This window comes from Puntigrus tetrazona, chromosome 23 (assembly GCF_018831695.1).
Source record: "Puntigrus tetrazona isolate hp1 chromosome 23, ASM1883169v1, whole genome shotgun sequence".
In the NCBI taxonomy this organism is placed as follows: Eukaryota; Metazoa; Chordata; class Actinopteri; order Cypriniformes; family Cyprinidae; genus Puntigrus; species Puntigrus tetrazona.
Genome location: NC_056721.1, coordinates 14,570,346 through 14,598,345, shown reverse-complemented (window position 1 = coordinate 14,598,345; position 28,000 = coordinate 14,570,346). Strand labels below are relative to the sequence as shown.

General features: G+C 36.3%; 3 protein-coding genes across 5 annotated transcripts; 1 reads left to right on the top strand and 2 right to left on the bottom strand.

The window, feature by feature from the left end:
* Nucleotides 1–10: 10 nt before the first annotated feature.
* On the bottom strand, nt 11–17,314 carry hnf4a (hepatocyte nuclear factor 4, alpha). Of its 2 annotated transcripts, none has more exons than XM_043224256.1 (10): nt 16,325–17,314; nt 3,665–3,839; nt 3,462–3,556; nt 2,887–2,993; nt 2,377–2,532; nt 1,777–1,864; nt 1,520–1,672; nt 1,187–1,423; nt 769–891; nt 11–418 (listed from the first exon to the last, which is right to left on the bottom strand). In XM_043224256.1, the coding sequence occupies exons 1-10, from the start codon at nt 16,371–16,373 to the stop codon at nt 276–278; spliced, it is 1,326 nt and encodes a 441-aa protein (XP_043080191.1). In that variant the 5' UTR covers nt 16,374–17,314; the 3' UTR covers nt 11–275. The 2 variants fall into 2 exon arrangements, with proteins under 2 accessions (XP_043080191.1, XP_043080190.1); XM_043224255.1 differs by lacking the exon at nt 16,325–17,314 and adding an exon at nt 5,237–5,435.
* fitm2 (fat storage inducing transmembrane protein 2) lies at nt 8,724–27,999 on the top strand. 2 transcript variants are annotated; one of them, XM_043224257.1, is made up of 4 exons: nt 18,781–18,901; nt 20,440–20,534; nt 26,214–26,283; nt 26,526–27,999. In XM_043224257.1, exons 1-4 carry the CDS (start codon nt 18,888–18,890, stop codon nt 27,103–27,105), a joined length of 759 nt encoding a protein of 252 aa, XP_043080192.1. In that variant the 5' UTR covers nt 18,781–18,887; the 3' UTR covers nt 27,106–27,999. The 2 variants fall into 2 exon arrangements, with proteins under 2 accessions (XP_043080193.1, XP_043080192.1); XM_043224258.1 differs by lacking the exons at nt 18,781–18,901; nt 20,440–20,534 and adding an exon at nt 8,724–9,139.
* r3hdml (R3H domain containing-like) lies at nt 17,400–26,099 on the bottom strand. The gene is made up of 6 exons (XM_043224259.1): nt 21,062–26,099; nt 20,163–20,442; nt 19,482–19,600; nt 19,248–19,350; nt 19,004–19,119; nt 17,400–18,869 (listed from the first exon to the last, which is right to left on the bottom strand). The coding sequence occupies exons 2-6, from the start codon at nt 20,409–20,411 to the stop codon at nt 18,728–18,730; spliced, it is 729 nt and encodes a 242-aa protein (XP_043080194.1). The 5' UTR covers nt 20,412–20,442; nt 21,062–26,099; the 3' UTR covers nt 17,400–18,727.
* Nucleotide 28,000: the final 1 nt, after the last annotated feature.

Below are 28,000 nucleotides of genomic sequence, written 5' to 3'. Positions count from 1 at the left end.
TATATATATATATATATATATATATATATATATATATATATATATATATATATATATATATATATATAACTCAATTATTTTAGTCTAAAGTTCTTAAAATAGGAAATTCTGAACAATTTCACAGTGTCTTACACTAAGAACCTTAAATTTAACAGCCAGTGAATATAAATGTCAGCGTTACTATGTCCAGATGCCTGTGAGAATGATTTGTCACACTTAGCACAGCCTATTCATAATACCAAATTAAATAACTTGATCTGCATTTCTCTGTGCGCTCAGATGGCCTCTTGTTTGGTAATGGTTGGTTGAGGGATGGAGCTTGGCTGCTTGGGCACTGTGGCTATAACCCCTGGAGCCATTTTGTAATGATCAGAGCCTGAGGCCGTCGGGGGAGATGGGATTGGAGTTTCTGGAGTGGCTGTTTGGGAAAAAAAAAGCAAGAGGATACGTTAGATCAAGGGTCCACATAGGGGTATTAGGGAACCTTAAATAAACATAATTTGCATAGCATGAAAACATGCGAAAGAAAGAAACCATTGGTTGACACAGAATAAGCACGCTTATGAAATTTCTGAAGGCATTATGGTAGAAAAGCATTACAGTAGCCTTCTTTGACAAAATAAGCCTGATTAGTTTCTACGATTTTGGCAGGGATTACTCCAACAAGCCTGTTTGTCCCTGACTACCTGGCTTTCACATTTTAAGGACCTAGATATTTCCTTTATAACAAATTTTCTTTCACTCGGTTCAAGAAAATGAGTTACTTACACATCTGGCCATTGTGAATTGGAGTGGCCATGTTTGTGGTGACTATGACATTGTTACTGAGGTGCTCCTGGACCAGATGTGGGTGTAGAGAATGATGGGCATGAGGAGCTTCGTTAGCAGAACCTGACAGAAAAAGAGACTCATTAAATCTCGTTTACCTGAATCAAGTAGGACCTTTTTTTCAGTGTGTATGATATACGTAGAGAAGATTATTAAGAAATCAGCAGCTGTAGGCTGCCTTTTTATCTTTTATAACAAGTTGTTTCCCAGATGTTTATCATGCATCTGGGATATTGCAGCTTTTGACAGCTATCCAAAGTTAAGGGTCATTTATACGCAGTGCTGTGCCACAATTGTCTGATAACCATGACTTTGTGTTTTTCTACAAAGTTTCATTTCATTAACAGAAATCAGTTACCTCCTAGAAGCATCTCTTGTAGCAGGTTGTCTATCTTTGCCATTCCAAACAATTTAACAAACTGGATTTGCTCGATCATTTGCCAGGTGATACTCTGTAGCGTAGGCAACAGAAGTAGCAGCTCGCCGAACCGTCCTCGCGAGTCGTACTGCCGGTCATTTATGTAGTCCTCCAAACTAACTTGAACTTGGTATCGCATGCGTTTGATCTTGCTTGGGTCGCTTAAACCTTTGGCATCTACGTGAATAGAACAAGACCATCACATTAGATCTGTTTGAAAACTCACTTGACATTCTGCTCTTTTTGTCTCTCTTTTTAGGAAAATGTATATACCTGGATCGAAAAATACAATGGCCTTCAAACAGGCATATTCATTGTCATCGATCTGGAGATCCTGGAAGGGAAGGACTAACTCGTCAAGGATCCTTACAGCCACACGGCTCACCTCCAATTCGGGGCAATTACGAGGAATTATATGATCATTACCTGCAATAATCACGGAAAACTGTGAGGTAAAACATTAGCAAAATAGCTTGGGACCAGAAGATTGTCATTTCCACATTTCCAATGTGTCTTGCTTAAAAACTCACCTAATAATAAAATATCCTTATACAGCATGGAGCGTTTGGCAGCTCCTAGCAGGAGATGTTCTCCAGCGTGAGCTCTCAGTAAAGCCACCTAAGACAAATGAGCAAGTGTTTGTTTGGTAAGAGTCATTAGGTTGGTCCTCATGCTTGTATGTGCATGTGTTTTTTCACGTGCATGTTTGTGTGAGAAGATGCGGTTTGAGGCGCTCTCACTCACAGCTAAAACACTGATCAGTTATCATGCATCAGTGCTCAGCGTGTTAATGATTCTGAATGTCTCAAGAAGAGATGTAACTTACAAACCAGCTCATCATATTCTAACCTGAGCCATCTAAATACATTAACCACACAAATTAAGCATCTCTGAACTTTTTTTCTCACTGATACAAAAATATAAGCCAACTGACATTAATAGCTATGAAATATCTATCTATCTATCTATCTATCTATCTATCTATCTATCTATCTATCTATCTATCTATCTATCTATCTCTCTCTCTCGTTCTATAGATAAATACACACATATATATGTATACACACACACACATTCTCAAATACATTCTCAAATAAGAGGTGCTTACCTCTTAATAAGAGGGATCTTACCTGATCATCCAGGGGAAGGTCACAGAATGCAGGGATGTATTTAGCCCACTCAACCAGCACCAGCAGCTGCTGTTTCATAGACTCACACACATCCGTTATAGTGGCTACCTTCTTCGTTCTGATGTCACCGTTCAAGATAGGACCAGGTGATGAAATCTGCGTAGTAGTATTTGAGAGTACTTTAAATTTACAAATGTAAGCCATGCAATTTACAAGATGAATTTAGTCATTTCTGTGCCACAAGCTACATCCAGTGAAGTTGCAGAAATATTTCCAAAGAGGTTTCCTAAACAATATCCTGGTATACCATTGGTCAGATAGTCATGCCCCAAACCCATGCCGTTGCTATGCGGTTCTGATTGGGATGCTCTAACAAACAAGGCAATGTTTCAGAGGTATCAGGCTACAGATGTATTACTTGTGGTCTCTTTAGGTTAAACTGGGTTAAGAGAACATATTTTACACAATTCATCTTGTAATTTGAACGTAGATTTGAATAACGCTGTGTACCTGTCTAGAAAGGACATCAGCCTGAATGAGTGCGTTTATGGAGGGTAAGCTGCTGTCTTCATAGCTGGATCTTCTGGTGCTAATCCTGTCTCTTTCGTTCTGCACAGCTGAGAACGAGAGGAACACTTTTAATCAGCAAATTAGCATTGAACTTATTACAAATAGACGAAAAGGATTTTGTTGGGTTTTTTTAAACCAAAAACAACCACTGAAATATAATCTTTCATTATCAGCAGCAGTGAACCAGTTCTTACAACTAGTTGAGATAGCACAGATGAGGGATATTAGCTGACTTTGTGAGAGGGGGGAGTCCTCAAGGTTGCTCTTTTTTATCAGTGTGCAGTTATGATGGCTCTAAACTGTTTGTTCAGCATAAACCAGACATAGACCACAGAGCATTGTTGAGTGAACATTAACAAAATGTCTCTCGCTAACTCTTTCCCTGCTGTTGCAACATCTCCAATTTGCGCCACCTCATCCCCTAACCCCCCAAACGGGGCAGGGGGATTTAATCTCTGATTTTTTACTTCTTTAACAACGTTGTATGAATGAAATCTAACAGCATGAGCAAGTACCTTCCTTCTTCATCCCAGCTCGAAAACATTTCTTTAGTCTGCAGTACCGGCACTGATTTCTCTTGTCTTTGTCCACTATGCACTGTCTGTTAAATCTGTATGGAAGCATTAAGAAGTCAGAGGTTTACTCAGGCACTGGATGAACTGAAAGGAAATGTTGCATATATTATGGCATATATTTAGCCAAAATGTAGGTGTCTGACCTGCAGGAATACATGTGATTTTTGCGCACGCTGCGTCTGAAGAACCCCTTGCATCCGTCACAGCTTGAGGCGCCGTAGTGCTTTCCTGTGGCCCGGTCCCCACAGATGGCGCATAGGGTGCCAGCCCCTAAGTGATTGGCAACGTTCATATTGGCACTTTCAGCTGGCGAGGAGTCTGAAATCATGGAGAATGTTGAATTTAGTGTCACAAGTGATTTTAACACTTTTTTCTGTTTTTAACTATTCTTTTCAAGCCAGTAAAAAGGGGGTTGTAGATTGAACCAGTCAGACTCCTTATTCCAGACCAATCAGAGTTAAAGTAAATAGGGGAAAGGTCATGGGGTGAAAAATACTCTAAAAAAGACATTTTTATACCTAAATCACCTGGCAGTGAATCATCATAACGAACATGATCTGGAAAGAGCTATTTGCTAAGTAATCCAGAAGTGATTAGTGTTAAACACAAAAGCTACAACAAGATCATCTTAGATTATCTGAGCTCTAATTAGTGTTCTTGATGACCTATTTAACAAAATTAACAAAAAAATAACAGTAACGTGTGATTCTTATGGGTTAGTTTGATTTTAAAAAGATTATGACTATAGCGATTTAATAATTTCAAAAGATGTGTGAGTTGTGTAATGTTTTTTTATTATGTTAGAGGCAATCAAAGATAATTACATTAAAACCTGAGCGCTGATCAAAGGCAAACATTTGGCCATTTTTAAATGGCTCATCAGTGTAAGTGATTATTTGGCAATTATAAGGATGTAGAAAAAAATTGTTATTTCCCCTAAACTGATGTGCTTAAATACACAATGTGATTTAAAAATGTTAAAATGTAAAATATTGGCTATAAAATTTAATAATTACAAAAATATATAATTTAATCAAATTATATTATAAATAATTTAAATATATTATTTAATGAACACCCTCTTCAATGAATGACTATTTAACTTTACTGTTTGGCTCAGTCAAAAAATAAATAAGTAAATAAATAAAAATGACATTTTACTTTCTAATGTGAATCTATCTCAAATGTAAACATTTTATACATTGGACTGTTACTGCTTCACTTAAATATAACTTTACCATACATATTAGATTACTTTGTCAGGTCGATACTGGTTGGATATCAATTTGTTGCACAAAACCTAGACATGGGAGACTTAGCTGCGAAACATTTACATGACACCCTCTTTGCTCAGTAATCATTCATCCTGGTGTCAAACTTCTCTTGAAATACTATCCAAACAAGTCATTTTATCCCAAGCCGACTGCATGAGAACAAGCAAGAAGAGACGAATAAACCTCTTCTCCTCACAGAGTACCAAGTCTGCAGGACGGAGCATGCTGTGCTTCTTATCTTCTCCTAAAAATGTATTTTGGATTTGCTTTTACAATCAGCATATGGTTGTTCTGTGCAAAAGGTTACGAGCTTGCCAATTGGCACTTAACTCTAAGCCTATCAACCCTGTTAAACATCTGCCTCCCACACTTGACCATATACTATATACTAGCCTACATAAGTCACTAAAGGTCTCAAAGTTCACTGCGGGTCTGACTCACCTGTGCTCATCGCAAGCACTTGCATGTTCTCAAACTCCAGGGTGGTGTAGGCTGGGTCCAAGGCCTCGCTATAGTCTGCCATCTCCATGTCTACTAGTGGTTTGGACAAACGCATTCTCAGCTACCTGATGCTGGGGGGAAAGACTTGTCCTCTCCACAGCGTTTGGACACCCCCTCATAGGCCAAGCCCCTCCTCTCGGAGGGGTAGACACCTCTGAGTGACAGGGGCCATGTCCTCAAGGGCAAAGATGAGGCTTGCTGTGATTGACAGTCCAGGCCTCCTCCCAGGGCACGGCCCCATTCTGAAGTGGGATGGCTCTTATGTTAATGATTAAAGTGCTAAATCAGAGTTGTTTTTTCAGAGACAGAGACAAACATGGGGTTTTACTGTCTTATTTTTTTTGTCTCACTGCCCTAAATTCACTACTAGAAAAAATACAGCCAGTCTCAGCACTATGCTTTCTATCTCAGTTCCCCAACGAGGGCTTAAGGGGTCAAGAAAGATGACTGCCTGTGTCTTGACACATATCAGACAGTATGAAACAGTCATTCATATTTGACTCTGATGTATAAGATCGAAAGTAAGTGGTTCGCATTTCAACGTGCAAATTACGTGTTGGCTAAATCTCTGTTAATTCTAGCACAATAAACAACAGCAATAACTCACACAGAGTAAAATTTGTGGCCTTTATGTAAAAGAGCTCATTGTTCTGTTGAACATTGTGCATGTGCACGTGATGCACAACTCCATTGCTTTTGTACATAAGTGATTGTTTACTTCTCATCAAACCTGTGCTAAACTAGAATTTTGGTAGGCAGTAAAAAACATTGTGATTTGTGATTAAACAATGATAGTTGCATTGCAAGAAATTGCGCTGTAAAGTAATGTTTCTGGACATTTTAATGCCATGTGTCCTCATATTTGTCCTGTAAAATCAATGTACAGTTTTGTTTAAATTCTTTTCAATTACTCTGTTATATTACATATTATTTTATTCCTCTCCCATTTAAAACTTTAAATAGTTGTAAGGTTTGGTCAGATTTGTTATTATCTCCACATTCAAGCTCCAGTTCAAAATACGCTTAAAAATAACGTTTTTAACTAACCTTCCTGTTTAAGATTTTGACAAACAGTTTCTAGATTAGCTTGAGATACTGTAATGTCAAAGTTTTCCCAACTCTTTTGAGAGAGGATAAAACTGTTACTCAAACAGGAAAATTTGATGTAACAATTACGCAAGTACTAACTTCAAGTACATAAGTATCAGGGCCAGTGCAAACAGAGGCAAGTATGTATATTTGAAGAGTAGAAAGCAACAGAACAAACCGTGGGTCATCGTTCCTCAGTTCAGAGCCTGTAAAATCCACCTGCCTACAGAGAATATAGAGCTACTGTAGCTATACTTTCAGACGAGCAACCTAGATTCTAGCTGTTTAAATCAACTTTCTTGCGATACATCATTGCTGTAAATGGGCTGTGGTTGTTTTATGTTTCAATGAAATTACTCCACCACATGAAATTGAATGAGACTGTGGGATTATGTATTTTATGTTGAGCTTGCTAAAACACCCCAGACATTGATACTATCTGTAAATGGCAGATCCCTGACCATCTCTGTGGACTAAAAGTGCTGAGCTTGTTTTAAACTGGCTGGAAAACACCTAAACTTACAAGATTGCTAGTTTTGAATGCATTAGACGCTTGCATATTCATAGAGATATAAAAAGACATATAAAAATAAATTAATTATAGAAGTGTGTGTATGCTTGTGTCTTGCCTTAAACTTCGATCAAATAAAGTTTGACTAGTGCATCTCAAAATAAATCTACAAGACTTTGCAGACTTAGAGACTAATTAGTCTTCCTTATTTCTATACAAGATGACTTCACTCCTCCGGTAATTAAGCCGAGTAATGACAATCAGCGTACAGCAATGACTCAATGGACAAATCTTATCTGAGTCACCATTAAATTCCTTATCTCAGCACACATCTCCATGTTTCTGTTAACTAAAGAATGACCTCTATAAAGTATAATCTGTAAAGTTATGGCCCTTTCTCACATGCACTTCGGCGATCAGAGCAGGCAGACGTAGATAACTACATTCGATCATTACCTCACATGGGCAAAAGCCTCTTGGTGTACAAACCCATTTAACAGATACACATCTGCAGGATGTGCTGATGTGGAGTGAGAAAACAGTTGGTTTAGCTATGTATTCATTAACTGGTGTTTGTGTGTCACTCATGTACTTTCATTAACATTAATTATTTGACCTGAAAAGACATTTTTAATGCTGAGTAAAATATTTATGGATAAATCTATTTAATTGATTTCCTGTTTTATAGTAACGTAAAACACTGTTGACAATTTTTTATGTATTTTTATATTTATATTTATATTTTTATTTATTTATTTATTTTTATTTTTATTTATTTATTGTATTATAACCACTTATTAATTGACAATCTGATGGGAAGATTTGTTCTTCTAAAACAGTTACTTCAGTAAAGTTATACACTTTCCCTCTTAAATTAAATTAAATGTAATTATTAATTATCATATTGATTTAAAAAAATTGTCTTCCACCAACTAGCCTCTAAGGTAATTAATTAACAAACATTGTCATTATTGTTTTTAATTAATAACATTCAATCACTTTTGAATGAATGATTGTATTTTATTACATTTTTGTCAGTCTAACAGAAATAAATGTACTTGTATAACAGTTACTTAATTCAGGTTGTACACTTTCCCTCTTGTGCAGATTTGAAAATTCATTTTTTTACCAACTAATCTCTAAAGCAATTAATTATCAAACACAGTCATTTTTTAATTAATAAAGTTCAGCCACACCTATAATACTTGATGTTTATTTTATTTTATTTTGGCTGTATATTGATTGACAGAGTGAAATGGATAAAAAAAAGTTACTTATACTTTCACTGTTGTGCAATTCAGTTTAGTTCCTTTTTTAGGTTACTACTTCTAATTTTTATAGTGTTAATCATCATGTTGATTAAAAAAATACATATATGCTTTGCGCCAACCAATATGCAAAAATATTATCAGCCCTGTCCCTGTTGCTGTAATACTTTTGCATGGTTTTCGTATTTTTGCACAATCCCGCCACTCATTTCTCCTCCTGTTATTTCCGCACCTGTTCCTTACTCTATCAGCAATGACACAGAGACTGAACCCTTAGACTGAACCAGTATAAACAAATTCAAAGCAGCTCTCCCACTATCTGAAAATATCACATCAAACGGTCAAAATATTCCACCATTATCTGCTCAGTGTTGCAAGACGGACGTTTACATGCGCACTGCAGCGTGGTGCAATCGTACTTTGAGGCTCATCACAGAAGACAATATGACATAGCACATGTCCTGCCCTGATCGTCTTCTCTGTGTGATATGAGGCAGCGATGTCATGTCCTATAATCAGTCACCCATACCGCCTGCCTGGGGCTAAAAGTCAGAAGGTTGATGTAACTCCTCTGCCTATTTTCCCCTTTGAAACTTCAAACTCCAGTTTGTGAACAAAGTCCTGTCTATCTCCACAATAAGGATCTCCGACCACTGACCAAACTCCATTTGTAACCACTGCCTATTTGTACTTTCTCTCCAATGACTCTTTTTCATTTCACCTGTCTGACCAAATGGGAAGAACAAGTAGCACTACAAAGGTGGATGAGAAATGCACATGTTGGCCTACAAGGAATAACATGCTCTTGGAGTACTCGGGAATGTGTTTTACGCGGGAATAGGAGTGTTGCGCTTTCGTTTGATTTTGAATATTTGATAGAAATGAATGGGAGAAGACGGCAGGAACATGCTTACAAAAGCTCATTGGAGGTCAGTAAAGCCTCTGTGGATTGACTGGGGTAGATGGCACAGATATGTGAGTATGGCGACATAGTGAACACACAGCAGATTGTCAACAGATTGGTTGGTAACCTGCAAGCTCACGCGGCTCATGCCCTTTGGGGGCACATTTTTTTACTTTTGCCTACTCAAAATGATCTTTTTTCGCATATTTGGCATCTATTTGTAGTTTTATGCAGTTACAGTGTTATTATCACCTGTTAGACCGCTGCGATGTATCTTCATACGAAGCGTGAAGGGGCTGATAAAGTGTGTATAATGCCCCTCCCCTCTTCCTAAACTTTTTTTTTTGTCTCATAAGGCTGTGGTGCTTTTTAAAGGCCCGTCGAGTGCAAATCGACGGCCAGATGCGAAATATTCTATAGCATTTAAGACATTTTAATGGGTTTTTTTTCTTTGATGGTTTATATTCAGTTTTAATTGGATATTTAATTAGCGGATGACAATCGAACTAAGAATTTCAAGTATTTGTTAATCAAACTCTTGTCAGCACCAAGAAGCTGAGAATCATGTGATCTGTTGCTTTGACAAATGTTCAAGCCTTGTTAAGTTTTTAATGCATAACTCAGGTGCAAATGAAGAGAATTTACAAGCAAAACCTGTGATTCCTGCCAAGATGCAATTCATGAGGTTGTTAGTGGCTTTATGATGGCCAGTTAAGACCTACAGATTTTCAAAACAACTTCATTTTTTTTTTCGACAACTTATTCTCAAATGCGTTTTTAATGCTTTTTAAATGTTCGTTTCGAACATTGTACTTTTAAATTAGTTTTTTGTTTATATATACATTTAGTCATTTAGTTTTCGTTCACTTTAATGACTCTGGATACTGTTTAAAGTAAATGTCTTTTTAGCAGTGCGTTCATTTTTAAAAGAGACACTTTATAGCTCAAAGCACAGCCATTTTCTTAAGACACAAAACCGTCCTCCTCCGTAACGATTAACAGAGACAGTTATCTATGAAGTTCCCATAGTCCTCACCCATCGCGGTATTTGTAGTCTAGGTAATCATAAACCCCTAGGGCCTAATATTGCACAGCCTCCATAAAGTATTCCAGTTTAAAACTCAAAATCATTGGGTAATAATATGTTTGACAAAAAAAAGGGTCACATTTAGCCAACCTTTGCTGTTACTTTCTGCTTATCTCTTATTATGTCATGCTTAACATCAGAAACACGATAAAGCCACTGATTGGATTTTGTCCTGATGGCTTGTCGGCTTGATTATCGAGTGATCACAGCTTTATGAGATTACGTGCTATTTTACTATAGCCTAGACTACTGAAATGATCAGCAGCTTCTTTGTTACATTCATCACGTTACAAAAGCTCAAGTAGCTCTGTGCACATCACGCAAGTAAACAATTGCATCAATAAACATTAAGAGCAATGCTCTTTGTAAATCAATCACATCTTCTGATAAAGCTCTTTCAATGATTAACTGTTTTTCTGCTGAGAATCGGTTTGGTTGTTGACCCAATCATATTTGCAGGCTGAGTGATGCTGCGTGGACAGTTATCACTCACTTGCTATCACCAATCAATCACCTTTTCATCACAGTGTACAGCTCACGAGAACATTTTACCCAAACAAGTTTAACTTTACCCCAGTTTATCGAAGCTAAAGTGTCTTAAGAGGTTATTACATTTGTTATAAGTTAACGTTCCGGGCTTGGTGTACTTTTACTAATTTGTGCTTTTCTGAAATCATTTTCTCGATCGTACATAGTACATGAGTACATAATTGTTTAATGAATGTGGTGTTTTAGAAGTGGGATCATTATTTAACCACTTTAACAACACAATGGAAACTCTTTTACCCCCGTGTTTTTCATTAATCTTGCGTGATGTCGGCATTTCTGTGATGATTCATCACATTTATATTCTCAGATTTCAGCCTGTCAGGTCATTTCTTATGTCTTTATTATATAAAACGTTTTTTGGTCACTAATCAAATAAGTAATTCAATTCAGTTAGTTATTTAATGTAATTAATATAATATTATAGTTTAAAATTATAATTTATAAACTCGTTTAAATATTATTTTACTTTCGTTTTTTTAACTGAAAATGTATAATCACATTTACATAATGTATGTTGCTTTAACCTGGACTATTCTATAGGGAGAAGGTTTTTAAAAATGCTTTAAGAAACCAGTCTGAGAATGTCCAAACATTTTAGTGTGCACAATCAAGTATACTATTAAGCAGCTCCTACATGTGGACAAATCTTGTAATTACATCCGTGTTGGGCCTTCCTGAGTAGAACTACAAATACATCACAAATTGTTAACTGAAATTCGCCAAAATATGCTGTAATTTTAACAAGCACAGTCCATTTTCCATAACAGCCATTCTGACATAAAAATATGTAGATTTAAACCAGTAAAATATTCAACAAATGACAGTTTTGAAGACATTCAGCAATTTTTGTTTAAATTTTTACATTTTTTGTTATTTAAATCCTTTTTTACCTATATGTTTTGTCAATAAGCAAAATAAAAGTCCCACAGATTTTTCATGAATGCCACTCTATTTAAGATGCAAACGAACTCTCGTAATCTGGACTGTACCAAAAGAGGCTCGCTGTACCTGGTGTGGTGTTGAAGTGCCCCGTGCCATGTCCTTCATACATCCTAAGAGCTGGCAGGGACCCCCCGCTCCTCAGCCTCCTCCACACAATGACCTATCCATTCAGTCCTCAGTGTGTCTCTGTGAGTGTGAGAGTGTGTGAGGGAGCCGGCGCTCTCACACACGCTGACCGGCAGCTCGACCTAATCTCTTAATGCCTGTCACAATGAGATTTGATTGGGGGCTTGAGCGCACAGCCTAATAGTGTCAAGTGTACAGAGCGTATAATTCATATCTGGCACTTCCTGTTCCCGAGGCCGCTGGATTCTCCCTTAATTGGATGGGAAACATTAACTTGTCATTTTGATGAGTGTGACACCAGTGTTTAGTCAGAGAAGATGCTTATGAACTGAATAGTTTTCTGGTGCTGAGGAGAGAACTGTACCGGGGCATCACTTACAGTAAGCTGTCTGAACTACTAGAGAGTGCTAACTAGTAGCCAATTTAGCTGAATTGTTCTGGTGCCACTCAAAAGTATGGGGTTGGGAAGATTTTTCAAATGATTTTGAAACCCTTATGTTTTTCGTCATGGCTATTTAAAGTAAAACTGTAAAATGTAGTCACAATTTAAACGAATGGTTTACTGTTAAAATATGTTTAAAGATATTGTTTTCTGTGTCACATGAGTTACTGCTCATCATCTTTTGATATCAATGTTTTGATGATTAATACTTATTGTTTCAGTATTTATTTGATGTAGATTTTTAGTAACATTGTAAATGTCTTTACTATCACTTTTCATCTGTTTAATATGGAAGCCCATTTCTGCCACTGAATAAAAACAGATGATTGCGCAATTCTGACTTTATAACTTTCAATTTAGACTTTTTATTTCACAGATATAAACAGGAAAAAAGACTGGTATGTTCTCAGAACTGCAAGTTTATATCTCTTTATATTTCACAATTCTGACCATATATCTCATAATACTGACTTTATATCTCATAATTCTGACTTTAAATCCTGTAATTCTGACTTTATATCTCATAATTCAGACTTTATATCTCATAATTCAGACTTTATATCTCATAATTCTAACTATATCTCATAATTCTGACTTTATATCCTGTAATTCAGACTTTATATCTCATAATTCTGACTTTATATCCTGTAATTCAGACTTTATATCTCATAATTCTGACTTTATATCTCATAATACTGACTTTATATCCTGTAATTCAGACTTTATATCTCATAATTCTGACTTTATATCCTGTAATTCAGACTTTATATCTCATAATTCTGACTTTATATCTCATAATACTGACTTTATATCCTGTAATTCAGACTTTATATCTCATAATTCTGACTTTATATCCTGTAATTCAGACTTTATATCTCACAATTCTGACTTTATATCTCATAATTCTGACTTTATATCTCACAATTCTGACTTTATATCCTGTACCGACTTTATAACTCGTATTATCATCATAAGGGTGTATATCATGTACATTGAATGTAAACAATGTGTATTCTTTGTTGCTGACGCATATCTATTTTTATCAAAGCCTTATCTTTAAGTAGTCCTGCACTGTGACAGTTTCTTTTAAATCCATTTTTCCAAATTTCAATGTAGCCTTGTAATATTAAAATAATATAATAACAAATATTCAGCGTAGTCGTGCTATTATAAGAGTTAAGCAGCACATTTAAAGTACGGAATATGAAATGTAGATTCAGTTGCTTAATTCCAGGTTTGAAAGCTTCTAAAAACTGCTGTGTACTGAACAGAGATGAGTTCTACGATCATGAGAAAGAAACACTTTTGTAACTACTGATCAGGAACAAAGAGAGTCTGCTGAATTTCTACTTTTAGCAACATTCCAAACATTTAGTACCGTTGTGTCTTGTTGACTTTGGTGGCTGCTTGTTCTGTCCTTGAACAGCCTCTGAGGTGACAGCTGGAGCCGCTGGACCTCCACCATAAAGTCACTCAGCATTTCAGGGCAAACAGAGTTCCTTGCTTGAAAGGTGTTCAATAGCACTTTTTGTGTTTAATTTTAGACGGTGATCTTGTAGGTCAACTATATGTGCAAGTTCTAACAAGCAAACGAGTTTCATTTTACTCCCAATATGCTGCTCTAATGTAACATAAGCTAAGGTACAGTTTCATGGAAAATGATCATTTTTACTTTATTGGTTTAATTTATATTTTACTTCATTTTAAAAGGGTAGTTCACCCAAAAATTTTAATTTGCTAAAAATGTACTAACCCTCAGTTTCTCATAAATGTTGATGAGTTTATTCTTCATGAGAAAAGATATCATCAATGGATGCTCTGCAGTGAATGGGTGCCGTCAGAATGAGAGTTCAAACTGCTGATAAAAGCATCACAATAATCCACAGGTAATCCACACGAAACAGATCATTTTAAAATTAGTCATCTTTCCTGCTTTCTCCAGTAAAAAAGTTATCTCGTTTCAAGGATTTATTAATATTTTGAATTAGCATTTGATTTAAATTTTAAAGTTTTGACAGCTCCCATTTATTGCAATTAATTAACTTTATAGCTTTTTAATATTATATATTATATTTTTGTAATATTTTTTAAATATTAATTAATATTTAAAACTCAACTCATTTACTCTGGGGGAGTTGGAGAACTATTCCTTTAATTCAAATTGTTGTATCTGTTGCGTTATCTCAGTTACTTGTGGTTACTTCTGACGGCACCCATTCACTGTAGTTGATCCATTGGTAATAATGCAAAATTTCTCCAAATCTGTTTCAGTGAAAAACAAACAGATGGATGGCCTGCAGAATGAGTACATTTTAAGCAAATACTCATTTTTGGTTTCTGTTAATTTAGAAGTAAGCTATTGTTCATTGCTCACACTAGTTCACAGTGCTTTAAATCCTGCAACTATATAGCGGTTTGTAAATGCTGTAAACTTTCATGTTAATTGTGTACGCTAATGTTAATGTATGCTAATATATTTGAGTTTCCTTCTACAAGATGTTGTGTCAGCAGCATTTTGCAGAAGGATTTACTACAGCACTGCTTTGTGCATTCTTTGTGTTCACAAAAAACACATTACAGCAGCTCTGAAATGATCTGGACCACAAAGCCGCTTAATCACAGTTACCACAAAAAAGGAACAATAATGTAAATGTTTCAGTACCGAGTTCTACTAAGACGTGTGTGGCCATTAATAAAACCACTGAACTCACGCAAGCATTGACATATACAGTATGACTGTAATTGTTTGACAAAGTGTGTAAGAAGATGCTAAGAGATGCTGACTGAATGACTGATTATTATATTATATTCATGTAAATGTCTGACCTATACAAGAAATTGACTGAAGCATCTAAGTACCAGTGCCAATTTATATGAGAGGGGTACTAATGTTGGCTTACTCCATTGTTTGCAAAGCAGTATGCGACTACCATTTAAATGAAAGTGCATATAAAATTCTTATATATAATTACATTTTATAGTATTATATAAATGTTATTATTCAAAAAATATATATATTAATATATATTAAAAATAATGAATGAATGGGGGAAAAAGTAATATTTTATTCTGAAAAAAAACGTTACAATGATCAAATGTGAGAATATATAAAACTTTACTTGAAGCCTTTTGTATACTGCATCATAATTATATTTATTAGTCATTAAAGGCTATAATGCGTTATAACTCATAATGTGCATTGCAATACATTATATCTTGTCGGAAATAATTATAACTTCATTTAAAATGCATAGTGTAACAATGAATTGATAAGTGATACAATGCATTAACTGTGGTTGCAATTATTCATTAGATTGGTAATGCATTATAAGGTGCAATACAAGTCATAATTAGTGCGTTAAAATTGTTATAATGTATTATACATTAACGCTTTAACTTTCTTTTGTTTTCTCAAATTTTGCAAATCTTTGGGTAAAAGGTTTTGCATTATCCAAAAAATATTAAGTAGCACAACTGTTTTCATTGCAGCTTGAACGCCAAATCATTTCTGAAGGATAGTGTGAGAATAATGGCTGCAAAAAATGGCTTTGCCATCACAGCATTTTTTATATACATTCATATAAAATGTTTTGTAAATTGTAATAATATTTAACAATATTACAGTATTTTATTTTATTATGAATGCGGGCTTAAGAGATAGTTTTCAAAAACATAAAAAATCTCACTGAACCTTTTTATTCTACTCATTAACTTAAAAATAATATCTAGCCGCACTTACTAACTCATTAACATTTGGTCTGTAGCTTTTATTTATTTATATATTTATTGCGATCTTTTATATTGCTCACTTTGTTCGAGCACTTTATCCAGAGTACTTCAACGCCGGCAAGAAAAGCGGAACTCCAGCCGTTCTGTCCACATTATTCATCTTCTCCTGCTAATAGGCCCTGTTTACCAGTCATTGTGGATATGCCACACCTCCTCCCGAATTACAGCCGTGTACCACAAGTTCTCACGAATACCGATGATAGCTACCATACCGGATGAAATGTCAAGAAACGACATGCCCATTCAACAACGCGTTCCACCAAGATCACCAAAGCCACCATGTTTTTTCCTGAGAGCAGTGAGAAGAGACCGAGCACTTACCGTACGGTGGATCCATATGGGTGCTGGCCTGAGCGTTCACATTGACCATGGTATCTCTCTTGTCCCCTAACACTGCGTTTTACTGATTTTGCTCTATTAAGAGTGAAAGATGATAAAGAATTAACACATATAAGTTTTGCACAGTCCTCTGTGTTTCTGGTGAAGGTGTTGTTGGCGCAAGGTAAGGCCGGTACTCCTGTTATCTTATTGATTTTCCTAATCTGGGCAAATGTGGGTGGAGAGGTTAAACAGTAACCAGGCTTGTATAGAGACCAATCCATATGACAGCTGTAGCTATGGCAACAGGATGATAGAAACTCAAATAGACAGTTTGTTATAATTTTTCTCCATTTCTCAAAGTCTGCATCTTTTTAAACTCATGCCATATTGAGGAATGAATCGTTAGAGTAGGAAGAGTTTTGTTGGAGAAGGGTGTGAGAAATGAAAGGAGTGGAGGGTTTACACAGACTCATTTAGCCATTCTGATTTGTCCGATTCCCATTACTTTGATAAGAAATAATACAAATGTACTGTTTGACAACATGCCTCGTATCAGCTTTCATTTCCGCTGTGCTGTAATTATTTGTCTTTGAACAGACCGACAACCTTCGTGTTTGAAGCTTAGGTTTTTTCACCATTACACCGATGCTGTCTAGTTTTATTTTTACACAGCGTGGGACAAGCGTATGAGGACATATGCTTCACTAAATATGCTGCTCTTTTTTCTTAACAGATGCTGTGATAGTTCGAACAACTTTTCCCATGAATATAATGTGATGCTTTCTGACAGATGTGTAGATTTACACAAGTCTAATGTTGCTTTCGCTTTTAAGCAGCTTCGTGGGAAAGTCAGTGTTTTGAAACGTTAGATTTTCTCCACTTACGATTATGATTACCTTTGTGTCCATTTGCTTTATAACCACTTGCATACAGCTCCTTTAGTTTAAAAAAGAAAGTAAAATTACAGTAAATATTATTAGTAATACTGGTTCACTCAAAATATTTTTTTTTTCTTTTTAATATGTTAACGTGTAATTTGTAATGGCAAAGCTGAATATTTGTGTGCATTTGCCATACTTAAATATGTGCAAAATACAATAAAAAATATAGTGAAAATTTTTAAGTAATTATATGAAATATTATTAATAACTTTCAGCAGCCATTACTCCAGTCTTCAGTGTTACACAATCATTCATTTGTCTCTCAAATTATTAGTGAACTATAGTAATTAGCAAATATAACAACAAAATGTCAGTATCATTAGTGTTCAACATTTGTATATATATATATATATATATATTTTTTTTTTTTTTTTTTTTTTTTTTTTTTTTTGGTCAAACCTGAAATTCTCTGATGAATGGAACGTCCAAAAGAACAGCATTTATTGTCAATTTTGATCAAAGTTACTAATTTAATAAATTCTTACTGAACCCAAACTTGAATGTACATGTTCAAAAGCCAACACTCTGATTAATACCCTATTGAGGAAAAAAAAGTAACTGTAATATACTCATGTTTTCTTACTCAGATGAATGATTTCAATCACCAGTAAAGTATCCCCTATACACTGGACTAGAGAAAGTGGCCCAGCACTTTAGTTTATGACTTTAAAAGCCTTTTAGTTGTGGTTTACAGCAGATCTGTCTCTTTTTAGATGGATTGAGCACATTAATGAGGCGATAAAAGATGGTTTCATTCTGTTTCTCAATGCTGATCCGTGTCCAGCTGCTCATATACAAATTATCTCTACTATATTATTGAAATCTTTCAATTATTCTTTGGTGAATTTGTTTTTTACTTGTTTTGTTTTTTTATTATTGGCTATGTGCCTGCTGGGAAGGTGTTGGCAACTGTCTGTCTGTGTTATAAGAGAAAATGTAAATAAAAGGACAGTTTTTATGAGGACAAATGTGTTTACAGTGCAGTCGTGTCCTCTGTATGACATGAGTGCAATAGACATTTCAAAAAGATAGTAACTTAGAAACCACCGAACATACGACTTTTCCCAATCTAAAGCAAATTTATTACTTGTACAAAAAGGACAAATAATATTAATGAAAGAACGAAAGTGCTTTACTTCCAAAGTGAATTGTCACTGCAATGCAACTTAGTACAAACAAATTATAAGCAAAACAGTGCAAACACTCCATAGCCTTGGGGGGGGGGATAACATTAAACAACTTAATAAAGTAATAAAAAAATGATACAAAATTTGACATCTAGGTGGTGATAATAAACAGTAACAGTTGCAATTTGACATTTACACATTCGATTATTCAGACATTTTACAGCACTTAAATGCAGTTTAGTTTAAAATGACCACATTTGCATTTTTACATTTACATTTTAGTGGTTTCTATTGTGTAACTTGTTTTTTTTTTTTTTTAAGCGATTTCTTATCCATTAGCCTCTGTCACCTCTTGCATTTCTTCTGGATTTTGATCTGGAGTCACACTGGTTTTTATCGCATGATCCTCCATAACTGGAGGGACACGCAGAGCATGGTTTCCCTGTCTTATACGGAGCCTCTCCGACCCAGTTCCCCCTGGAACAGAAGAAGTGCATGGACGTGGTTTGGTTAGTTCCCTTTTTCTTTATCTGTCTCATAAAAAACAACCTTTATTTCCTGCACCATTAAGATTGAACTATTGTATTGATGGATGCGGTAAAGATTCTTACTTGATAGAATAGTTGCAAACCAGAAAGGTGGCCTGTTTCCACATACTCCCAAACACGTACATGTTTGAACATCTTCTGATAGCGCACCCGATCTTATTGCTGTTGGCCCACACCATCTGAATCAAAAAGCCATTAGAAAAACCTTAAAGCTAGGTGGTCCGAAAAAGAGACCAAAAAAAAACAAAATTATTTTTTATTATGAATATTTTTGTGTTATTGTATATAAAATATTTTGGAGACCCACTTGAGTGTAGTGCGTGCAGACAGAGCCGCTGCATCTGTTGGGGTAGGAGAAATAATGTCTTTCATCGTACCAGGATCTTACCAAGTCAATGATCGATCTGTATCTGCAAAACGAAAGAAATATTAACATTTACGGTCAGAACAGACGGTGTAGATTTAGTCCAGAACTGATATGTTTTTGGATATTAATTCGTGCTGATACATGACTGCAATAAGTTGTCGTAAGGGTCTGTACCTTCCAGAGATAATGGACAGGTTCTGTCCAATGTGTCTCAAAACATGAGGCGGCCCATGATCCCAAATGCACCGAGTGGCCCAGGACTCTGCAGATTTAGCCAGTCTCTCGTCCCACACCTCACAAAGGAAAGAGAGGACAGGTAATAGATGATTCTTTTGAATCAGTTATGACCCTGGAGCACAAAGTCAGTCGTATAGCATGGGTATATTTGTAGCAACACATCGTACGGGGTTAAAATGATAGATTTTTCTTTTGTGTCACGAAATCATTAGGATATTAAGTGAAGATGATGTTCAATAAATGTATGTTCCATACCATAAATATACCAAAACTCAAAGCTTATTGATCCATCTTTCATATGTATAACTTGACACTTATTACTGGTTTTGTGGTCCAGGGTTACATATTAATAAATTAGCTGATTTCAATTCTGACTGATCCTGACGACGCGTGATTTAAAGTCACACTATCCACTTTTATGATACTCGAACGGTTATAGCCTACTTTCCGTCCCCTTGCACTGTAACTTTAATTGACTAGATTGTCCTGAAATGTTACGTTTCACAAAAGTAGGCTATTTTTCATGTTGTGTATGTGATAACATCAGCAGCCGTTTGTAAAAAAAATCAAAAACAAAAAAAGGTGGGTTATATATTTAATTAAAAAAAACAGTATTACCATGTATTCCATATTAGCCGCGGGCGGGAAGACCTGTGAGCGCACGCGGTTGTGATAGTCCAGAATGGCCGTCATATCTTTCCCGGAGATGAAGCGCCTCCGCCGGGTTCGAGGCGCGCCGCCGGCCTCCGGAGAAACGCCTCTGAGATGAAGCGGCTCCGTCGCGCTGCTCACCGCCACAGACGCTGTGGTGCACGACAGCGTCCACAACGTGGCAGCAAAGAACAGCTGAAAGCAGGCCAAACTCATCCTCCGCTTTCTGTTTGGTTGACTACAGGTGCTTTATTTGTGGAAAGAGAATTCGGTGTCAACAATCTCTCACTGCGTTAGCCAGTAAAACAAGCTCGGGAACTGTACAGACCCTACTCGAATGTAAGTACGGTTTAATCCTGCCGTTTTAGACCATAGTAACCGAATAAACGTATCGATATAATAAGCAGATGACTTTATAGTTTCCTAAAAATTGCCTAAAGTTGGCTATCCTTTTGTGAAATAACATGAGGTAAAATTGTGAAAATAGTAATATAATGCATAATTAAAATTTTTGTGTGAGCCGTTTTAAAGGCAAAAATTAACATAGAAAAATGTTACACAGACATTTTAAATTCATTTATATGTAATTGTAAGTTATAGCCACCATATTTTAAACAGCAGTGTGGGTTTTACAATATGGGTGACAATAGAGTTACAGCGCAAAAACAAATTGATAGACATTGCACTAAAATCCCTTGCCATTCTTTAAAGATATTACACATGTAAATATCTAAACCTGGGAAAATGCAGCAGTGCATCAACATCAAAGATCTTACAAAGAATCCCTTTAGGAAAATAGACACAAGTTAATAAATTTAAAAAAACACACACACAAAGACTGTTGAAAAGTACATTTTGGCACATACTTATGAATGTAGTCCTGCAGTCTGAAGAGAGCGGGCGTCTTCAGCTGGAGTGGTCTTCACAGCACATACCTTCTTCAGCAGTGATTCCAGCACTTTAGCGCAGCCTGGAGAAGAGCAGCTGAAAAGATCTCCACTTAAACTCTGGCCTTTGCAAACAACGTCTTTGACATGTGTGGCAGCGAACTTTAACTGGGCCAACTCTCTAAGGCCATTTGACGTAAAATAAAAGCCCTTGTCTCTTTTTCTTCCCCCACGGGGATGTTCCTGAGGTTCAGGAAACAATTTAATGGAAGGTTTTGCTTTTTCAGCACACACTCAGTATGGAAGCTCCAAACAGTCGTGCTCTCCGGCGGGATTTTAAGATTGATGACTTTTCAACAGTTATTGCTCTTCTTTTCCATTACCTTTGTGATTTTCAAATGTTGTTTTACCGCTTTTTGGGCACCTCTCGTCTCTGAAATTATCATTTATCTTGCATTGAAGATGATTGGACGTAGTAACTAAAGTACAGTGCATGCAAAAAAAAAAAAAAAAAAATTGTCCATGCTTGTTTATAGTGGCTACATCGGGCTCTTTTTCCTTGAAATCGTCTGTTTCTGTACCGTGCTTATATTGGACATTTGTAATCTTTTTGTGAGCTTTGGTTGGAGCCGCGCTTAGCCGCCCTGGCAAAATGTTTCAATAAAATAAGTTGAATAAACACAGGCTAGGATTTTATTAAAGTGAGGGAGTTCTTCTATGAATCAGAGGCTGAATTTTAAAGTCATAGCCCAGTCAGCACATTGTCCCGGCTGTCTAGGATTCCAGGAAGGACATGCCATGTGTAATATCTCCAGTCTCTGGGCAGTGCCAATATACACCGCACTACTTTGACTGCAGCAACAGGGTCATTGAGAGCATCGAGTTACAGATCCCGACGTATTAATGATATGGGGCTATCCTTTGGAAAACACCAACCTCAGCATAAACTAAATGTCAATGCAACATTAATAAAAGCATTATAACGGGACATTATTTCTTCGGTTAAAGATCAAACATTGCTGCAGTGGGTGTCCAATAGCGTGGAACTATCCTGCTTAAAATACCCCACTCATGTTTATTTCAATGCTTAATCTAATACACTATATTAATACAGCTGCAATAAAAGCCAAAATCAAATTTTAATCCTGTATAAAACTATATTATTTAAACAATAAATCCACCAGAGCAACTGGCTTTCATCACTGGTTTTGCGCCTGTCAATTGCATAAAATGGCTTTTTGCGTTCTGTTTGGTCTTGCTCCATGCCACTGTCAGTCCCAAAATTCATCGTGCAAAAGCCGTCCTTTTAACTAACAGCAAAGCCCGGTCTTCAAAGAACAGGAAGATGTTAAATCTTCTAAATGACAATGCTTTTTGAATTCCATTAGTTTTTGGCTGACGCGGGTGTAAGCAAAATAAAGTGACGATAAAATCAGCATATTTTAAAAAATATAATTAAGCCTTTATTTGAGCTTTTTACCTTGTCGTTCAGCGTGTAGCTGCGGGCTATATTTAAGACTCAGCATCCTCAAAGAAAACTTCAAAAGTTAACAGTCATCCTAAAACTGCCATGGTCAGCGGGGTCAAGGTTCAACGAAAGGCCTGTTTGGAAGACTTTCCGTTGACTTACTATATAGGCACGAAAGCCGCGGCTTATTCTCTAGACAAACATATGATGTCACTTCCTAAGATACGTAATGTTGTGACCTTTACGTTTTTTTTCTTCTTGTACACAAATCTGGCCATCCCTTAGATTAAACATTGGTAAACACGTTTGACAGTTTTATGTGTTAATATGATGAATACAGCACTCTAAGCTACAGTGAGCCCTTGTGGAGCGGATTGTTTAAAAATAGCTGCAAGCATGTCTCTGTCAATTCTATCACGTACTTAATAGTGCTGTCATCGCACATCAAAGGAGGTGATGAATGTTGAGCAGAAATATCAAATGAATCATTCAGTGCATCCTCGCAGCCCTGGAAAACGTTAAAGGTATAACCGGCTTGCGTTAAGCTCAGTTCATTCACACGATGTTACCTTGACTACATCTCTTTCACGCTTCCCATCAAGCCCGAAGAGTCTTTGTGCGTTGTGGGATTGAACGAGAGGGAAAAAGTGACTTAAAAAGGTGCACAGCTGTGTCATTATCTCCTCCACGGCAATGGAAAGGGCAGTCGGGTCTTTTTGTGTATGAATCACGTCATTTAGCATAAATCCAGGGCTTCCCATTCCCTGCTGCCGCTCCATTTCTCATGTCAGCAGTCCAAACTTTGTTTTGGCAGCCCCGAAAACAAATTTGCTAAGTGATGTAGCTGTTTATGGTGATGGATGGTTTTGAAGGGAATGGAGACAATGGCTCTGTTCTGACCACCGGTCGCTGGAATTAAAAGAAATCACACCACATGTATTCTCATTACACATTGAGTTAGCGCTAACGTATTTACACCAGTGAAACTAACTATTCATATGCAGATGCAGAGCTATGAGGGCAGACACTGGATTAAAGCAACGCATTTTCACAGCATTCCCTCGAATCAAACCTATGACCCTGGTGTTGCTTTCGCGTTTTCACATCGCTAAATTAACACGAATAAGCAGATAATGAAACTGACTGAATATTACGAACAACCATAACTGATTCATTAAATTATTTTGACAATAATAGAAACATTTTCAATTTGAAAATCAAGGTAAATTGTACTTAATACGTCTATTAGCTGCACGTATTAGCTGTTGCTTTTAAAGGGCAATACTAAACGGAGTATCAGAATGTATGAAAATGGGTGCCTCAGTTATCCTCACTGTGAAAAAACGTATCTGAAAATCATACAGTCGCTGCTGGAAAAGGTTCAAATATGCAAAAGATGCTGGAAAAAGATTTTTCTAAAGAACAGTGCTCAGTTTAACTGTTCAGAACAAACAAGGGACTCGTAAAAAAGTAGCTCATCCAGGTTACCACACACAGTTCCCATATGTTTGAAGGGGATTAGTTTAATAATTGCAATTGTTATTGTTATTATTATTTGTCTTGTAGACTATATGTAAACATCTTTTATGTAAAATATGTTCAAATTATTCACATTTACACAGATTCTGCAAGGGGTTTACTTTTTCATATCCTCAAAAGGGAAAAGTTTGGAACATATTTTTGCACCCGCTACCAATTTAGCGAATGCAATTTTCTTTTAGTGTATATCTGTGTGTGTGTGTGTGTGCGTGTGTGTGTGTGTGCGCTCCACAGATGAAAAGAAAGTCATACAGGTTTAAAACGACATGAGACTGAATAAAGTTTTCGTTTTGAGGTGGACTGTACCCTTTGTGAGACTTTACCCTATATCAACCAATTATACTTCTCTCACATGTGGGGTCGTGAAAAGTTCCATTTTATAAAGCGTTTACGATGTCAAGCTGTAACATTTCAGATTTACGGTCAGGAATGCTCCGAGGAACAACAGACCAAGCCGTAACTCACTGAGGCCCCCCTTCTGTGAGACAGTGTGAAATAGATCAAGCTTGGGTGGATCACCTCTAGACAATCGGACTTCCTCTAACATGACATCATCTTGTCTAGACATGTTCAAAAAGTGTTTATCTGAAGGGAGTGGTAATACAAAAAAAAAAAACTGTAAACGTATAATCATTCATGTATTATTACTGTTCTAATGTTGCATGTGCATTTGCTTTATTCATAAACACACACGTGAAAACTTAACAGATGCAAATAAATGAAATCTCATGCAAATATTTAAATTACTATGTATTATAAATATTTTAAACAATTGTACCTTATTTTAGGACCATTTCAGCATACTCATACACTTCTGTTTTTATATATCATGTTAAAAGAAATTATCTAAAATGAATAGAAAAATGAATTGCGTTTAGGTTCTCCCATGAAATATTTTGTCAGACATTTTCGGTCCGTTCAGCTAACAGATCTCTAGTTCATTAAAATCCTATTATATTTATTCTCTTGACGATTCTTGATTGCTTCTAAGAGTGTCCAAACTGGATTTAATGACTGAAATAAGGGTCTAAATGCACCTGTACTGCTTCCAGTTGTAACTGCTTCAGAGATTTCCAAATGATTTTTAAATCCATGGCAATCACTTTTAAAACACTAGTATTTAACATCCTGTCAGACTGCTCTGTCTGGCACAGTGTGTGGAAGCAGAATGGAGACACAACCTAGCCAAATGGCACACATACTTGGAAACACTGCCTTTGAATAAATACACTCTTGCCAGTAAAGAGAGCAACAAGGGCATGCCTGTGAAACTTTCCAAGTATTTTTTTAATTATAACAAACATATTATATAAAACATCAACACGATTTTCAAAAATGAATTTTAATTATGAATTGCAAACTAAACATTGTCTACAGTAGATCTTTAGATCTTTTGGTTTGAAAACACATTGGTTAGGTTTTGCACATGTATGTGTGCAAACAATCATTAAATGGGAAGATATGTTACTTAGTTGGCAGTTTTCAAGTGTTTCAAAAAGCTATTTTTTTTCATGACTATGTTATAGTGCCACCTATTGGACAGTGGAAGCCTTGATAGAAAAAAACTGCCCACTCATTCATTCTGCACTTTACTTTTTTTTTTTTTTTAGATTAACATATGCTTTAAAATAACTTTGTTTGTTGAAATTTTAAATACGTATTTAATCAAGTTTTTGTCTTATAATCTTATACAACAATAAAATATACTTTTCGTGATGCATACTTATGACAGCAGCAACTCACCCGTTTCCCGGTTGCGAAATTACAACTACTAGAGCGAAGGTTTTGCTCATGCATATTAATTAGACAGCGCTCACGTGTTTAGTAACCTTCCAATAGCGGACGTCTTGTACTTGAATATTTAATAAGGCAACGGCGCCGTTGCTTAGCAGTTCTCCAATGGCCAAAGCTTGCTCATGAATATTAAGCGACAACCCGTCAGCATAGTAGGATTCGTAGTAGCGCGATGATTTCTGTTTCCGCATTCAAACACACACATACACGGCTGCACACAGAACAACATGGCTGCAGTAGGCAGCTTAGTGAACAGTTTGGCTTGTCTTTGGAGACAGCAGTATACCCGTACTTGTTTACCGCATTTGTTCTTTTGTATTTCGTTTACAGGGTCGATTCTGAAAGCGACGGGCCTCGTGCCGGAGAGCTACTTCAGCAATAGCAGAAATGTTTTAAATCTGTGAGTACAGGTCTACTGTATATGGTAGCAGCAACCTCACCCAGAACTTAATTCAAGATGTAAAACTGAGTTATTTTAGTAGAAGTGTGTTCGTTTTGAAAATAACAATGGCACGTTATATAAAAGCAGTAGAGTTTCGTCGATAGCAAAAAGCAGCGCTTGTCATTGACAACTTACCGTGACATTGATGTTTGGCTTCAAAGTCATTTAATCGTTTCACTTCATTTTTTTTTTGCTTTCAGATATTTTGTGAAAGTCTCATGGGGATGGACCATTGTTTTACTTCTGCCTTTCATCTTTTACTCCAACCTTTACAACAGAAGCCACACATTTGTGTTGAGGCGGCTGACCGCACTGCTTGTGGCAACAGTTGTTTGGTACACCTGCACTGAGACTTTTTTCTACATCGAAGATGTTACCGGTTTCTGCTATGAATCCAACAGTTTGCAAGTAATCCGTGGTGACATTACCACAAAGGCGGCGTGCAGGCAGGCTGGATTCATCTGGGATGGATTTGACATATCAGGACACTCCTTCATCTTGGCTTACTCTTCTCTCGTGATTGTGGAGGAAATGGTGCCCATGCTACACATACCCCAGAGTGACAGGAACATTTGTCTTAATTGTCTATATATAGCACTCAATGCGATTGTGGTCATCTGGATATGGATGTTCGGATGCACTTCTGTGTATTTCCATGATATTATCGACAAAGTTATAGGGACGCTGTGTGGGATATTAGGGTGGTACGTGACTTATGTTGTTTGGTACCCAATGCCTTTTTCCCCAGGTCTCCCTCCACAGCAGAAACAGCACGCTTAGTGTGAGAACTAAATACTTCAAGTGCACTTTTTTTTAAAGTCAATGACAGGTTAGCCTACCAAATGAGGCGGCAGGCAGCTGGTGTTCCTAAAATGACAATCTGTAAACTTGAGAGGTCACATCTGAATCTTATTGTTGCCTTCAAACATTTTGTGGCTTCGAACAGGGCTGAAATAGTAAACCTAGCTTATACGGTAGTCTGCTGCTGCTTTTTGTAATCAACCTTCAACCATCAGCTAAGCCGCCTTTTAACAAGCAGTTCTTCACGACACTAATATTTTCAATATTTGTAACTGGCCTATTTATTGATTTTTAACAAAGAAATCTGATAAATTTGTGCGATTAGTGTAATGCAGTTGTGTAAATTGTATATTTGCATTGTGTTTTAATAGGACCGTTTTATGTGTTCTGTTATTTATTCATACATGCCATTGTGCTATTGTTAGGTTGGCCTAGTCGTTTGCAGTTGTTGTTATTCCTCATGCCACCTGTTCTTAGAAACGCAAAACATCTGTAACATTTGTAATATAAGACCGGATTGATGTTTGAGTGATAAATTCAAATAAATAATTGGCTGATTATAAGCACTTCTTACAGGTTTGAGGCACAATGCAAATTAGATATTATAAATTCATTCCAAAATACAAACAATGGGACATGCTGGTTATGGAGGGCACATCCATTAGTCATTTCATGCGTGTCAATTAAACATGATTTTAGACAATTATCATCGCAATTATGTTTAATACATCAGTATTCCAAAGAATGCAGCATGTTATGATGTTGAAATATTGTACTGTATGACACTGAGTTCTCTTTAGTATAATAACACGTAACTGAGTTGTATTTTTATTTAATTACTGTTGTTTGAAAGAATAAAAAGCTTTGACTTGAG

Excerpts from the sequence above, each read along its gene's own strand:
- r3hdml (XM_043224259.1), bottom strand. The coding sequence starts at position 20,411 with ATGAGTTTGGCCTGCTTTCAGCTGTTCTTTGCTGCCACGTTGTGGACG. Across the intron at positions 19,601-20,162 it reads CGGCTAATATGGAATACATG|GTGTGGGACGAGAGACTGGC; the intron begins GTAATACTGTTT and ends TTCCTTTGTGAG. Across the intron at positions 19,351-19,481 it reads CTGTCCATTATCTCTGGAAG|ATACAGATCGATCATTGACT; the intron begins GTACAGACCCTT and ends TTCGTTTTGCAG.
- fitm2 (XM_043224257.1), top strand. Across the intron at positions 20,535-26,213 it reads TGTACAGACCCTACTCGAAT|GGTCGATTCTGAAAGCGACG; the intron begins GTAAGTACGGTT and ends TTTCGTTTACAG. Across the intron at positions 26,284-26,525 it reads AGCAGAAATGTTTTAAATCT|ATATTTTGTGAAAGTCTCAT; the intron begins GTGAGTACAGGT and ends TTTTGCTTTCAG.
- hnf4a (XM_043224255.1), bottom strand. The coding sequence starts at position 5,351 with ATGCGTTTGTCCAAACCACTAGTAGACATGGAGATGGCAGACTATAGC. Across the intron at positions 2,994-3,461 it reads AGCTGGGATGAAGAAGGAAG|CTGTGCAGAACGAAAGAGAC; the intron begins GTACTTGCTCAT and ends TCTCGTTCTCAG. Across the intron at positions 1,424-1,519 it reads CATTGTATTTTTCGATCCAG|ATGCCAAAGGTTTAAGCGAC; the intron begins GTATATACATTT and ends CTATTCACGTAG.